General features: G+C 39.4%; 1 protein-coding gene across 1 annotated transcript in view; it reads right to left on the minus strand.

The window, feature by feature from the left end:
- Positions 1-15,699, minus strand: part of cdkal1 (CDK5 regulatory subunit associated protein 1-like 1) — a 303,497-nt gene that overhangs the window by 173,947 nt on the left and 113,851 nt on the right. The window contains exons 6-7 of the mRNA XM_034208587.1: positions 14,664-14,712; positions 8,567-8,687 (exon numbers count right to left, since the gene is read on the minus strand). Coding sequence (XP_034064478.1) covers positions 8,567-8,687; positions 14,664-14,712 — 170 coding nt within the window. The remainder of the gene's footprint in view (positions 1-8,566; positions 8,688-14,663; positions 14,713-15,699) is intronic.

Genomic DNA, 15,699 nt, shown 5'->3' on the forward strand with positions numbered 1-15,699 from the left:
GCAGTGGGAAAGAGGGAAATGGAATAATATGTTCAGATCAGTGGAGCTGAAAACTACCCATACATTGGTTTGATAAACAGCAGGAAAGGCCACCACGGTACATAGCTAGTAGAGGTGTGGGTATGTGTGTGTGTGAGTGAGATGGAGCATGTCTGCATATGATCATGTGTGTTTCGGGTACGAAATAGAAAAGAAAATGGGAATTCTTGGTGTGTGTGTGTGTTTGAGTGTAAGCTAAATCAAAAAGGGAATAATGTGTATATTGTGCATCCATGCATTCCCACAATCCTACACACATGTGTACATGATCAGAAATCCTTGTGTAAACACCCTTCACTCCTCCTAGATGAAGCATTTTTTATTCTGCTCCTCTCAGAAAAAAAACGTGCAGGAACGAAAGATGAGATCATTGACCAATGATCAACACAATGAAAATGCTGTGAAGTAGAGCACTGACATGGGGCTTGTGTATTTGTGTGGGTTTAGGACAAAGAAGCACAAGCATATAAAATACAAAGCAGGCCAAAGCAGGCTGCTCATTTTCATAGGCCATATTCACTTCCCCACTGAAATTCAAATTACAAAAGAGCACATAGGCCTGATTCAATTTGCTTTTAACTCGGCTAATGACTTCCCATCTCAACCGTTTCTCCCTGTGTCTCTCTTTCTGTAGCGCAGTGCCTTTTCTTTCAAGCGGAGACTTTTATCTGCACAAATGCCTCCTCTATTCTTATAGTGACTCTACAATTATTTAGTGATTGCCTTTATTATAAAGTGTGTCGCCAATGAGCTATGCTGTGTCTCTATTATCCTACCACGTCAAGGCCCCTAGCATCAAAAACACAATGAGCTGAGTTCGACTGATCTCCAAACAGAAATGGTTGCAAAGAGGGCTAAGAAAAGAATCGAGCAGCGGAGGCTCCGAGGCGTGCTGACTGGGACAGAAAGAGGAGCACGACTATCAGGTGCTGAAGAATGTCATTTTTGGGCTGGAAAGCATGAAAACAGTACTGGTATGATAATAGTCAATATAAGTAAAGTAAGTATTGAACAATGTCTACAGACTGGAACATGATGCGACGGTTAGCAAAGGTTGAAAAAAGGTTATGGTATCGTAAAGAGATTTCAGATGTTTGTATCAAGTATTGCAAGAGACAAAGGAAAATATTTGGTTGTTCTATAGTAAATGTATGGCTGTCAGAGGGATACAGAAAAAAAGGCAGGTCAGGGCCCTGTGTACAGCATGCCTTTGCTGTTTAGACTTCCTTATAGCATGGTATGCATGTTTACTAGTCATGAAACCATGATATTAAGTGCGTATCCACATTAATGATTCATTGTCGTCAATAAACATAAACGTTCAACTCAAAAACTAAAGATTTGAAGCCATACAGCATGTCATGGGTAGCTTGTATCAAGCAGAGATCATCATGCAGTAGTTTATATTAAGCGGTTGAAAAAGATTTGCCCTTCCACTCATAGTGAGCACACCTGTCCTAAAGTGCCAAAACCACGCCTTTATGTGATGTCTCTATGATTTAGAGATAGTCAACATCAATCATAACAATAATAAACATCAACAAAGGGGAATCCATAACAACCTATTCATAATAAAACAACACTTGCAAAACATTCATAATATTTCATTATAAAAATAAATAAGGTACAGTAGATAAACAAAATGGCTTCAACAGATGATAAGCTTTAACTTAAAGGTAGGCTAGGTAAGAATGGAGAAACCAGCTACTTTGAAAGTATACAGCCGAAAAAAATCTGCCCCTTCCTTCAGACTTCCTACAGAGCCCCTCCTCCAACACACAAACGTGCACATGACCAATGAGGGCTCGAGATAAGTTTGTGCACGAGATGGAAGGTTGACAGGCAGGTAGACTTCCAATTATTTGACCCGGGCCGGGGCAGATAATTGGTCGTGCTTTTTACAGCGCCACGGCTTCCACAGATGAAATATTTGTATATATTTATTGCCAATGTATTCATTGCTATCGGGATGTTAAGAGCATTCCATGGAATATAACAAAAAGTGTTTCTGAAGTGAATGACCTACCGTACCTTTAATGGGCAAAACAATCCTGGAGTTTATAATAATACATACTAGGTAGATCACTATCCTGAAGGACTCATATGTGCACAATTGAACAAAGGTAGAGTACAAAAATAATCCAGATGATCAGTCCACATTATTAATAAAAGCTGCGTTGTCACTCTGATGCTGCTCTATAATGTTTTAAAGGCTTAACAACACTGTGTCCTCAACACCTCTCCTTTGTTTGGCCGAGCCAATAAATGAAATACCCCATGTCTCTCTCATTCTAGCCCTGTCCTTAAACTGCATGGACACATCAGGGCAAAAACAGCAGTTATAAAATAATAAGTTAAGGTAGTGAGTCTACCTTTGACCTGCAGGAAGTTGCTGCTGTGTCTGTGGCTTCGCAGCCAAACGTTAGCCCTTCCTTCCTGTTTCAAAGTTTATTGTTTTTCCTCTCAATGTAGATGTCTGTGACCCCAAATGTACTTTCTCTCTCAGCTGTCTAAAGCCGTGAACATTACACCTTGGTCACAATGGTTAACACACATCTATGTAAAGGTCAGCGGTGAAGTTGATAAGACCTATTATTCCACTGTGGCAGCCAGACGCAAATCACAGGAAACAAGCAGCTAACACACTGGGGGCATTTAAGCTTCCACAAACATATTGAAAATGCACGCCAACACACAAGCACGCAGACACTTTTCACTCAGCTTTACATATTGTGTTGTCACGCGTGTGTGTGTGTTTTGCTACGGTGATTATTAGTGATTATAGAAATCAAGGATTTGGCTGGGATAAAGGTATGTGAGAAATGAGCCACTAGCCTGTTCAAATCCTTTATGATAGCAGCCAGCCACATACATGTATATAAAGAAAACGACACAAAATAATGATTAGAGATTAATACTGCTTGACAAATCAAACGTATGTTTAAATGGTTTCCAAACATCTTTTCAAAGGACAATGGCATCCTGCAGTGTTGAACATGGACTTATGGTCAGATTAAATTAGCTTTCCGCTAAGCAAATAAATATGTTTCTATTAGTGTCAGACGCTGAAAAAAGGGTGAATTGAATAGAAGGAGCTGAACAAAGCAAAGAGGATCAAATACTGTGTGGGCTCCAAGGTTATCTTTTATACTCCCTGGATAGGCGAGGCCACTAACTCAAAGATATTTCTACTCTCCTATTACAAAAACCAGGACTGTTGAAATATATTATGTATTCAACCCTTCAATGTTTGCTTTTATCAAGAGATGGCAGCATGTGTCTTTGTCGGTCGGTCTAAGTTTAACCCTGAAAGCATTTGATTGGGAATGATGTGCAGGAGGAGGCTAAGGGAAACATTAACACAAAAGAAGTCAAAAACATGTTGGTTTTACAAGAAACTGTTCAGGAAAGATACATCTAAATGGTTTGAAGTTAAATGTTATATTTACACAGCAGTACAGGCCTTAATATCATTAATTAAACCTCAAACTATCTATTGGAAATTAGAACTGCCAGTAATCAAACATTAGGCAGCAGTCAGCCTGCCAGCAATACTTCACTCATGTTGGAAAAAGCCAGAGTGTCATCCTGTCTACCTGCTTGCTCCCTGGCTGCCTGGAGGATATGAAGGAGGAATGATGAAGTTGGTTATTGGTTTGGGCTTACAGCAGAGGATCATTAACACCTGACTTTTAGCATATTGCTATAACAATAACAGATTAGGACTGCCACAAATGTGACTAAATTGAGTGGAGGGAAGAGGCTGATAATGAAATGAAATGAGCTGTAACTGTGGAACAAAGGGCTTTTTTTTAATGCCTGGAGTATAATGGCTATGGTTTACACAAACAGACTCACAAATAAACACACACACACACACACACTCTCACACACACACACACACAAGTTTAATGAGGCATTCTGACTGAGTGGCTGTAAATTCCTTGTTTATGACACCGAAGCATCACGATTCAACTTGTTCACAAAGGGGCTTTTAATGTTGCTAACACACACATACACAATACACACACATATACAAAGAGCAAAAGGGGACCGTTAGTGTAGCCTAGGGCAAAACGCACACACAAACCAGCTTCCCTAATAGTATCAAGCGTGCTAAAACTGGGACACAAAACGGAGCATTAGAAACACAGTGGAGTCTTTCTCCAGTCTGAGGCTGTATGGAAATGAACTCTGCCCTCAGGCTTATGTGTTTGCATAAAGAAGACACAACATGAGAACCAACCCAAAACTAAATGCCGGCGACTAGAACGTCAGCCAATTAAATAAAACACACTCAACAGCTACAACACTCAGCTGCTGAAGAACATGAACAAGAACAAGAGCTCAGGTATGGTGGAGTAAAAAGGAACACTGTCAGATTCAATCCCATGTTAAAAAACAACAATAGGTGTATTTATCTCTTTCATTCATCGTCTATGTTACCCTCCGCTGCTCCATTATTGTTATAATATGTGTCCTTCACATCTATAATATGTATGCAATACTCACAGTGAAGTCCAAAAAAGCAATCGCTAATGGCCCAGGAGAAACCTGACAATATTCCTTAATTACAAAGCCAGAGGGCATTTGACGACTAGCTGGACCATGTTGAAATTATTTTCTGATTGGGTTAAAATTAACTGGGTGAGGGGAAAAAGCCAATCTAATTTGGATTGAATAGGTCCAAATGAAATTAATATGCAACTTAATGAAACTAATATTGTGAATCAATTTGAACATGAAATTACATTTTCATAGGTAGTCCCAGGTGAAACTGTACGCCAGACTGTTGTGATTTGCACTGAAAAAGAAAAGGGGGTGATACATTGGGTCCATCTGTCAGACGCAGGCTGAAATGACTCTGTGCAGAGTCATTTCAAATGAGTTAATGGGTTATATTATGATGGGCAGGGTTGACTTCAACAACAGGGTCTGCATGTTTAAAACATTTTGTATTGCTTGAAACAAATCCTGTTCTGCTTTTTTTGTTGGGTTCTACTAGATATCGCTGATATTAGCAACATGCTGGGTGACATTATGCTTCATTTGAAAAGGATCTTTTTGAAAAACTGTATATACAGCTATGCTATTGGCTAACATGCTCACAATAATAATGCTGTATAGTGACTGCCTACCATGTATTTCATTAATAGTAAGAAAATACAGGTATTAAAACGTCATATAAAACATGTTCATATTTATTTATTCATGATTTAAGGGTTTTCCTGGACCCCCAGATAATGTGTGAAGGTACTTACCTGCAGCAGGTCTACGCTACTTTTGGTTAGAAAGCAAAGGGATGCATCCCTCATGGTCACAAAAAGACAAACTGACAACTAACGGGAGACATTAAAGGCCACACACATATTCATAGTTTCAAATATTCTCTTCTGACGCAGAAGCAGTTTAAAAATGAACTACAACTGATGTTGTGCGTGTGTCTGTTTGTATGTCAGACAAAGATCTCTCTGTTTCTTCAGCGGACAAATGTCACCAATGATGTCACGACTGCCTCCGAGGAATTTTGAAAACAGATCATCTATAAGCAAAAACAGAGAGAGCACATTCTCTTTCTCTAGTTCCCTTAATACATGCGCACATTAAGATAAGTCAAATGTCAAAAATGTGAAATTAGTGGCACCAATGACTGACGGACATATTCAAAGCACACATTGAGCTTGGACTTTTAGTAATACCAGTGTTAGAGATTTGTCAACATCCCGTTCACCCGGTCAACATGTTTGTGTAATCCCCGCGCACTTAGAGTTCCAGTTAAAAGAGTAACAGCAAAGGGATTTATTTGCAGCCAGCCTGACCCTTTCGAAAAACACCAGTGAGTTCATTTGGATCGGATGCAGACCCCCTGTAAAGAGACTGGCAAGGGACTGACATCTGCACACACACATATAAACCGGTCACCGGACTGGAAGGCGCACAAAAGCACACATAGAAATGGCCAGTACACAAGCACATAAAGCAAAGAAATGTGATGTTTAAATGTAAACGTGATTTGAGGTTAATCCAGACAGTGAGATGAGGTTTAAAAAAACATTCCATAGTTTACTTATTAGATTATATTACACACATGTTTGATGTTTCTATTTATTATGTTTTGCTTTTAATCTTTACTGTCATGTTCCTGTGGTGACACTGTCGATGTCCCTGATGTGGGACGAATGAGGGATATCTGATTCTTAATCAACAACAATTATCAAAATGACACACTGAGGATGTATCAGGGCCAGTGTGCGGCATCTGATGTAGCTATTTATAAATACAACAATAAACTATGTGGCACTGGAGGGGGCAGTGAATACCATTTGGCAGGGTCATCCTATACTAGGTACAGTAGTACTAAAATGTTTTTTGTTGGTTCACAAAGCTTCCAAGTTTCATTTTAAACACGCCACATTTGCTGCTGCTCAAAAGTGCAAGTTTCTCTGACAAATGACGGCTGATACAGTTGGATAACAGCTGTTCAAGGAGTTTAAGGTTTAGTGTAATCTAAGAAGAGATGAGATGTACAGACCAGGGTTTCCGCTAGGATTTTTTCTCGCCGGTCAAATGTCCGGGCAGAATTTATTTTACCGGACAAATTTGAAACTTACCGTCATGTTTCACTAATAATAAGAAGAGTTGTGTTGCAGAGTTTCCGTTAGCAGGTCATTACCGGACTATGAGCAGATATGCTGATGTTTAAAACATTTTTATATTTTTATATTTTATATTTTATATAGTTTATAATCGTAACAGATCGAAAAATTCAGATTCATTTTCCAATAAATGATTCCACAAACAACAAACAACATAATTATTACATTCAAACAAACTACTTGTAGTAGATGAAGTACATTATTCAAAAGTTTACATCAACTTTGAATAATAACACGGGAGAAACGGATCCTCTCTTTTCCCTCTCCCTCCCTCTCTCCTGACAGCCCGTCAGTTTCTCATGCAGCTCGCTAAACAGTGGGCGGGGCTTCAGGTGATCATGCAGAGCTGCGTGTCTCTGTCAGACTCAGCAGCTGATCTGATCTCTCTCTCGTGTCCGGTTATACTTCACTCTCGTTTATGTCCATATCGATCAGATCTCCTGATCGTCCTTTATAGAGAGCACCGATCAAACTATTAAGAGTGAATATCGGCCGATAATGACCGGCGGCCGATCTATCGGAGCCTCCCTAATTATTACCAGACATTTTGACCGGCAGGTTTTGAATTTACCGGTTTTTAATAAATGTTACCAGCTAAAAACCGGTAATTACCGGCTAACGGAAACCCTGGTACAGACCACAAACATCTAGGGCAGTAGGCTCTTTCGGAAACCACACAGTGGTTTTGAGGCTGGGAGTATCATGAGTTTAGAAGAAAATCTCCACACAATGTTCTTATGAATGAAAGTTAGACAAAAGTATAATTTGGGGAGTAGATCTCTGCTTATGGTGGACTTGAATGTTTGTTTTTAATTCATAATGTTCCCGATATAACAAACAATTTGAATGAATAACATTTATTGTTACCATGTCTTGAATTTAAGAGATGGTGTTTAGAAAAACTAAAACTTGTTTACTTGACAGCTTGTTTAAAAGCTTGGGAACAAAACATTATGTATTTAAACCAAGAAAGCTATAGCTGTAGTCTCCACTAGCGTGTCTACAAGTTATTTACTTTGCTTAGTGAGTCATACCATGAGTGTACCAACATTGAAGAAGCACAGGGGGGTGATTGATGGATTATCATCAATGGAGGGGCCGGGCACAGTGGAATTAGCCGTCGTAACCTTTTTAACTAGCGCTCTGAGAATACAGCACGTGGGTTAGTAGAGACACACAGATCTGTAAACAACATGAAAATAGCCCATAAAAATGTGAGCCTACATGTGGGTTATGGTGTGTGTGCTGGAGCATCCACACATATTAAACTGGTAAAGTCTTTCTACCTATTTATCTATAGTATTTAACGAGAATATGTACATTTATTTATCTATCTAGACGATAAAATCTTATTTCCTTCCTTCATCACTTTTTATGGTAAACTATAAACATTGTAGACACGACAGAAATGTTTTTAAATAAACTGACAGGGGCCTAACAGGCAAAACACCAAAGAATTGTAACAAAAGAATACATAACATCACAGCTTTGATAGAAAAAGGGGACGAAGGAAAGAGGTGTATTCATGTACCGGTAGCTGTGTGTTTTCTTTCCTTCTGTCATGATATAAGTGAAAGGGAAGCAGAGACAAAACACTTGTAACCTGTTGGGTTTCCATTACATATACATTTGAATAACAAACTGCACTATGAGCACATGCACATAAAAACACCGTACTACACAATCGTATCCCAGAGAAGCCATGTGAAATTGATAAACATTAGAAGCACAGAGGGGCTCTGTTTAAGTGGCTGTGCAAAGAGAGAGAGAGCACGGACACCATAAAGCGGAATGGCAGGGAAGCAGTGAAATTGAATTCACACTTAAAGCGGAATATCTTATGGGTGGTGTTCTCCGTGTGTGTGTCCTACCCTGTGTTAATGGAGATGATCTCGATGAGAGGGTTCTTCCTGATCTTGGGCAGGTCCAGTCTTGCTCCACCGAGCCTCCGGCCTCCATCTTTCTTCTGACCCAGCAGACGAACTGAGTGACCTGAAAACGACAAACATCCCTTTAATGCATATCCTATTGAGAATAGTTTACTTCCGTTGTTACCTTTTCTCTTAAGTTTACGTGTTGTACACGTGACAGCAGGGCCTATGTGTGAAGTGGTGCCCAGATGTAAGCATATGCATATTACAATTACTTCAAGTTAAATATAATTTAGTTGTCCTGTTTAAATTGAAAAAACGGATTATCTTTGCTTGAAAGAACCAACAGCTGGAGCTGATTATTCACAGTGTTTGTGAGTAAACAATTAAGGAAAATTGAGATAACGGTAAAAAGGACTGTATGGATGGTCACATCACTTCAATTTTGAAAGTTCAACTAGCCAAAAAAAGCCTTTGTTAGACTTGTCTCATCCAATCAAAATAGGGCAGAATACTATGTCAGAGCAGACACAATTTCATAAAGTAATGGTGAATAGAGACATAAATGAAAAGGCTTGGAGGTGCATTAAATGGCATAAAAGGCAAACCCCTGGTATCAGGTGAACATTCATTCAGTTAAGGGGGAAGACGAAAGCACAAAGTGGGAAGTAAGGAAAGAACATGATATTTCTTTCTGAAGGAAACTCCACTGATACTACCAAGATATTTCATACATGAGGAACTAATGCAGGCCGACAGGAACAAGGGGATATAAAATAAAAGAGGCCTATTTCACTGAGATCTTTTGTCAACTGCATCTTGTACAACTCCAAATTTAGTAGCGTATTACTCAGTAGATAGCAAATGAAAACCGATAGCAGTCAAATAGCTAATAGCTAGTGATGTCCAGCCGTTGAGATGCAGTAATCTCTCCTCTCTAACCATCTAATAGAATACCAGCTAGAGGGTGTGCGAGATGGAGGCGTTGAGGGATGGAATTGTCTTCCTGTTTTCATCCGCTTTACATGGGTCTCCTGGGAGGGTGGGCTCAGGGCAGGAAGCGTAGCTATCAATTGGTAGATAAAAATGACAATCTGCCCCAGAGGAGGACAAAGAGCCAATCGGTGAGGCGTGACTGGTCGTAATATCCCAGTACAAGCAAGGAAATTAGAAAACTTCCCTCATGGAATACAGCTGGGACTTAACGCGTGTTCGGCCCGGCTCTCTTATAGCTAGCTATCTGTGTCTCCATCTCTGGTCCTTTAAACACGGATTTAAAATTCATGAGAGCTCTTTTATTGTTTGCTCTATAACCGTTGCTCCATCTGTTGACTGATCGATCAGTTCATCTATTCATTAATACTTCCCTTCAAATCTAGGCTTCACATGTCCGCCTTCTCTTTAGCTGCTGCTGATAACATTTTATCAGAAGTATTTTTCAATAAATGTATTATGTGGGAGAGAAGTAAGTTAAGAAATGATTTCATTTTCATGTAATTGTTTATTTAGCAGGGACAATGCACATTAATGAACACTTAAAACAAGGATGATGGCTAAAGGATGACTTTTTTGAGGAACATTTACTTCTTGATTGTAAGCCCAGAGTATTTTAACTGCATTACCTTTTAATAGCAATACAAATGTTTGAAACTTTATTATGCTCTATCCAAATAAAAGTGAAAACACTGAACAAGATGAGAATCATACCCATGTGCTGTGAAAAACTACACAATTGTGCAATCTAACAAGTAATGTACCAATCACACAACTTATTCTAAGTAGCCACAAATTGGCAGGCTATTACAATGGGAACCTAACCATAATGGAATGCATGCTCACGCTGAAAAATACATTTTGAAGATATGCAACTTTACTGACTGGAAAAAGGCTCGACAGTAATGTATCTTTAGCTCAGGCCTGGGAAGTTTTGGTTTCATTCTGATACAACAATTATTTCTAATGATTAAGGCCGAGGGAGAATAAAGTTGTCGGTATATAGCGAAACATAGTCCTTTCAGGAATAAGCAATTACCATTAGGGTGTTACATTTCCCTTGGAAAGAACTTGGAATTTGTCATTACTTGTATATTCATTTTGTATGCCTCTAAAACTGCACAGGACCCCTGCCTGCCATGCATGACTCAAGAAATAATAATAATAATAATAATAATATATTGTATTTCTATAGCGCTTTTTTTGAACCCAAAGACGCTTTACATTTGGGAGGGAGGGTAGACAAACAAAACAAAAACAAAGCCAAAAAGAAACAAAACAAAACAGAAAAGCAGTCAGGAGGAAGTTGATTGAGAGGGGGGGAATAATAAATAATCTCAATACCAGCATGGAATCACTCTAGTAGTGAACCCAAAGCCAAATTCAATGTCAGGGCCTAGGGGACCATGAATGGGAAGCAAGAGATAAAATAGCTAACTTGAGTTGCTGAATAAAACTGGAGAATGCTGTCCTATTTTGTCATCTCAATTACAGAGTTTAGAGAGGCCAACTGCTGTGAGGGGCAACCCTGCATACACACAGAAAGACACATCACTATACCACATGTTCTAGTTACTGACTACCCTCCTCCTTTCCTTCCTGTTTTTCCCAATCTCTCTTTCCTTTGTTCTTTTCTATCCTTCATAAATACAAACGGACATAAATCCTTCTATCCTAACGGCCCATAATAACATGCTGGAGGAAAGGCAAGGATAGATGGAGGGAAAGGGAGATGGATGGACGGTTGGATGATGATAGAAAAAAACAAAACAGATGAGGGATGTGCGGGATAGCCAGATGGATGGTTGGATCAGAGGTAGGGCGCTAAAAGACTGACCCGTTGACCTGTGTCTGATGTCTCATAAGTGGCAGGTCTTGCTGTGCTCCCTTGTTTGATTGTATAGCAGCAGTCAGAAACGGGGGGGGGTGGGGGCACATAGGAAAGAGGGGACAGAGGTGGAGGATGAGGAGGAGGACACAAGGGGTGTAATGATGCTCATTTATCCCCTCTATAGAACAGGTAATTAGATATGTATAACTGTCCTTGAAAAGGCGGTTTAGGTTAATGCCGGATGTCAGTTGGAAATCAAAAATCAAATGAATTCATAACAAATATACGCAGTGTTCTTATGCAAACATTTCAAAAGAATATTTCCTTTAAAAATATATATCACACACGGGGCTTTGAAGGTTGACAATGACAAGCTCCTTCACAGGGCTTTGTTTTGTCGGTTCTCAACAAGAGGTCACTGAGCATTTAAAGACTATGTTCAACCTGCAGATGACTTAAAAATATATGTGAATGCATCTGCTTTTCAAATGCACTTCATTTCCTCTTCCCTCTGTCTAACTGTCTCTTTCTATTCAGCCGTGTGTTTATTCTCACACTTTATTTGTTCAACATTGATACATGTAAACAGTTTGTTTATCCTGGTGAAATAAGGATCATGAGGTTATATGGGTGCCTTATATCCTCTGAACTGGAGCTAAGTAGATACATTAGCCTGTGTAACCTCTTCTGCCCCCTCGTTCTATGTCACGCATGCACACACTGAATCTAAACCCTTTCTAAAAGATAAACTAATATGAGGTGAAATTGTATCATGCAACGTTATCATCTCAGTGAGAAAAGATCAATATTAGGCCAATAAAGACACAAAGACATCAACATGGCACTATAAAAAAAGAAGAACCGCGGTTATTTATTAATGGTGCAAAGATCAGATTTCAGTGGAAATCTGTGAAGAGTGAAAACATAAATAAAACATATTTTCTAGCCTTTGTATGGGTTTCTGTATACAATCATTTTCTTGATTAAAAATGTAAACATTCGTCCCCTGAATTTCCAACTTTATATAGCCAATTATTCATGTTATCTTGGTACAGTAGGTGAGCATCACTAATAATAATAATAATAATAATACATTACATTTATAAAGCTCTTTTCCTGGTGCTCAAAGCGCTTAGACATTACATTTGGCTAGGTCCCCTTGCAAAAGTGTGCATCCATGGGGCAATTAATGATTTTTTATAGATCTTCTATAGGGCTTGAAAAACAAGAAAAGGTAAAAGATGTGTTTGTTGTTAGCAAGTATACACATCTGGCAAAGCTAGCAGCCACAGTAACATTACCAACTGAATCCCTGACGCTGCACAGTGCCAGCCACCACACACTGGGCAGTAGTTGTAATGTTGCATGACTGAGTAAATGTTAAGTACTGTGAGCATGCGTGAGCAACCTAACTTGAGATAAGTTAAGGATAAAAAGCCCTGCCATTTATGTTTGGTAGATGCACTACGATTAAATGCAGTTTTACAGTAGTGAAGAATGCTTATGGAGTGACAGTTGTAAAGTTCCCTTTGAGCCGCGATCCAAACTGAATACATAGTCTCACCTCAAGAAACAAGCTCGTAAATGTACACCAGTACTCCTGTCATGTGGAAAACAGACCTGCAAGCAATTTTGGTGAAGCGAAAAAGTGTGTCTATTAGCAGTTCATTGAAGTAAGTATTTTAGTAGCCATTACCAAAGGCAAATCCCCTAGCTTAAAGCTTTATGCCCAGGCCTCCGAGATGGAATAACAGCTCTCAGTTTATACGAGGTCATAAAGAACTGTAATGATACCGGGGAAATTAGTTTCTATGAAGGGGGCTAAGGAGGGAGCAAAGAGAAAGGAAGGAGTGCAGAAGGGATGGAACAGGGCAGAGAGAAAGCAGAGGGAGGAGGAAGAAAGGAAGGAGATCAGAAGATGCTGAGGAACAGGAAAGGGAGGGGAAAAGAGGAAAAAGGAAAGAACAGGAAAATCACTGAGAAGAAAGAGAGACTGAGAGTCACAGTGTACATGTGTGAATGTGAGTGTGTGTGAGTCTGTGTGTACTGTAGATGATTTAGGGTGGATGACACATTGTAAAATTAAGCCTCAGTTCAGCTGTCCTTCATTAGAGGGAAGCCTGCAGTGCAAACTAGTAAGTCATACACACACACATACACACACACAGGCTCGCTCAGAGTAAACTCAATCTGTTCTTTATTAGAGAACAGCTGGGGGTGTGTGACAGCTTGACTGGACACTCTCACACTGTAAACTCAGCCTGACCTTCATTAAACAGTTAGGTGCCGTGGTTCACTAACAGTTTAAATGGATGACCTAATCACTGCCATGTGAGTCTGTCTTTTAAGACCGAGAAGACAGCTTAACTAGCTACTCAGACAGAGAGATCTGAAAGCAACACTGATGACTTCTCTTTTAAAACCACAATGTCAATCCTAACACTGTGTCGAGAAATGGAGTCAACAATTAGTTTGAAATGACTTTGTTTCATGAAATGTACCATTGAGATCAGCTGCTCTGGAATATCTAATGTTGTCACCAAAAGCATACCCCTGCAGATCTTTGAACAATACTGAATCATCTAATAACACTCTAGCTCAGTGGTTCCCAACCTGGGGGGGGCGCCAGGCCTCAGATAATTTGAGGCCAAATATCATATTTACATGTAATTGTAACGCAATACATGATTGTCACTAAAGGCCTTGTCTCTACATTACAATAAAATATAAAAAATAATTGATTAATTAATTTGGATAACAATTCAAGTTAGTAGCTATTATAGGCATAAAAAGACAGAAATGTATAATTATTTCTTTGATATAAATGTTTCTTCTGCCCATAAAGTGTCCAAACCAGGCTTTTCTGGATAAGCGCATTTTTAAAACATAGTCATTGTCCATGCCGGTTTCAGTTGGATTATTTGTCACAGTTGCTCCGATCAGATCGATCTCCTCCATTTTGTAGATTATTTACGACTTTTGAATCCACATAAATTGAATAAATTGTGTGTGTGTGTGGGGGGGGGGCGCAACTTCCAACAGGAGTCAGTTGGGGGGGCTCTTGGGAAAAAAGGTTGGGAACCCCTGCTCTAGTTTATACTTTGTTGATAGTAATTGCTCAGAATCAAATGTCTTCAAATGTTAATTGTGAGAAGGAAATATTTCCAATTCCGACAATGAAGGGACTTTCGTTCATTAGCTGATCAATGCATTTCTGCTTATTCCCTCAAACAATGAGTGCTTCTTTGTGTATGTGCATGTGTGTTGAAATACCTTTAATTGCCTCGTCCACTACTTCCACCACACGATCAATCTGTTGGACCTGAAGCACAGACAGACACACATAGGAAAGGTTTATTGATGCCGACAAACCGAGTCCACACAGCCGAACAAAGGGCGGATATTGAAAACACACAAACAATCAAGGTGGGCATGTAAATATACACAAAAAGCAATATGCAGTATGCACACAGAGAAATGAGTGAAAACAAAAACAAACAGTTTTCTCCAGCCAGGATTAAGTGATATAGATTTCCTTAATGTCACATGTGTCTATGTAGCTGCAACAGCAATCATATTATGTATTGACAGAAACACAGTCTAGCAGCAGGATTTCATTGATGAGAACCAAGAAGCAGGAACAGGAAGATGTAGAGAGGGTGGCATATACAGTTGCAAGAAAAAGTATGTGAACCCTTTGGAATTACCTGGATTTCTGCATAAGTTGGTCATAAAATGTGTTCTGATCTTCATCTAAGTCACAACAATAGACAAACACAGTCTGCTTAAACTAATACCACACAAACAATTATATGTTTTCATGTTTTTATTGAACACACCATGTAAACATTCACAGTGCAGGGTGGAAAAAGTATGTGAACCCCTAGGCTAAAGACTTCTTCAAGAGCTAATTGGAGTCAGGAGTCAGCCAACCTGGAGTCCAATCAATGAGATGAGATTGGAGGTGTTGGTTAAAGCTGCCCTATAACAAATACACACCAGTTTTGAATTTGCTATTCTTAAGAAGCATTGCCAGATGTGAACCATGCCTCGCACAAAAGAGCTCTCAGAAGACCTACGATTAAGAATTGTTGACTTGCATAAAGCTGGAAAGGGTTACAAAAGTATCTCTAAAAGCCTTGATGTTCATCAGTCCACGGTAAGACAAGTTGTCTATAAATGGAGAAAGTTCAGCACTGTTGCTACTCTCCCTAGGAGTGGCCGTCCTGTAAAGATGACTGCAAGAGCACAGCGCAGAATGCTCAATGAGGTGAAGAAGAATCCTAGAGTGTCAGCTAGAGACTTAAAG

Source organism: Gymnodraco acuticeps, unplaced genomic scaffold (genome assembly GCF_902827175.1).
Source record: "Gymnodraco acuticeps unplaced genomic scaffold, fGymAcu1.1, whole genome shotgun sequence".
NCBI classification, from domain to species: domain Eukaryota; kingdom Metazoa; phylum Chordata; class Actinopteri; order Perciformes; family Bathydraconidae; genus Gymnodraco; species Gymnodraco acuticeps.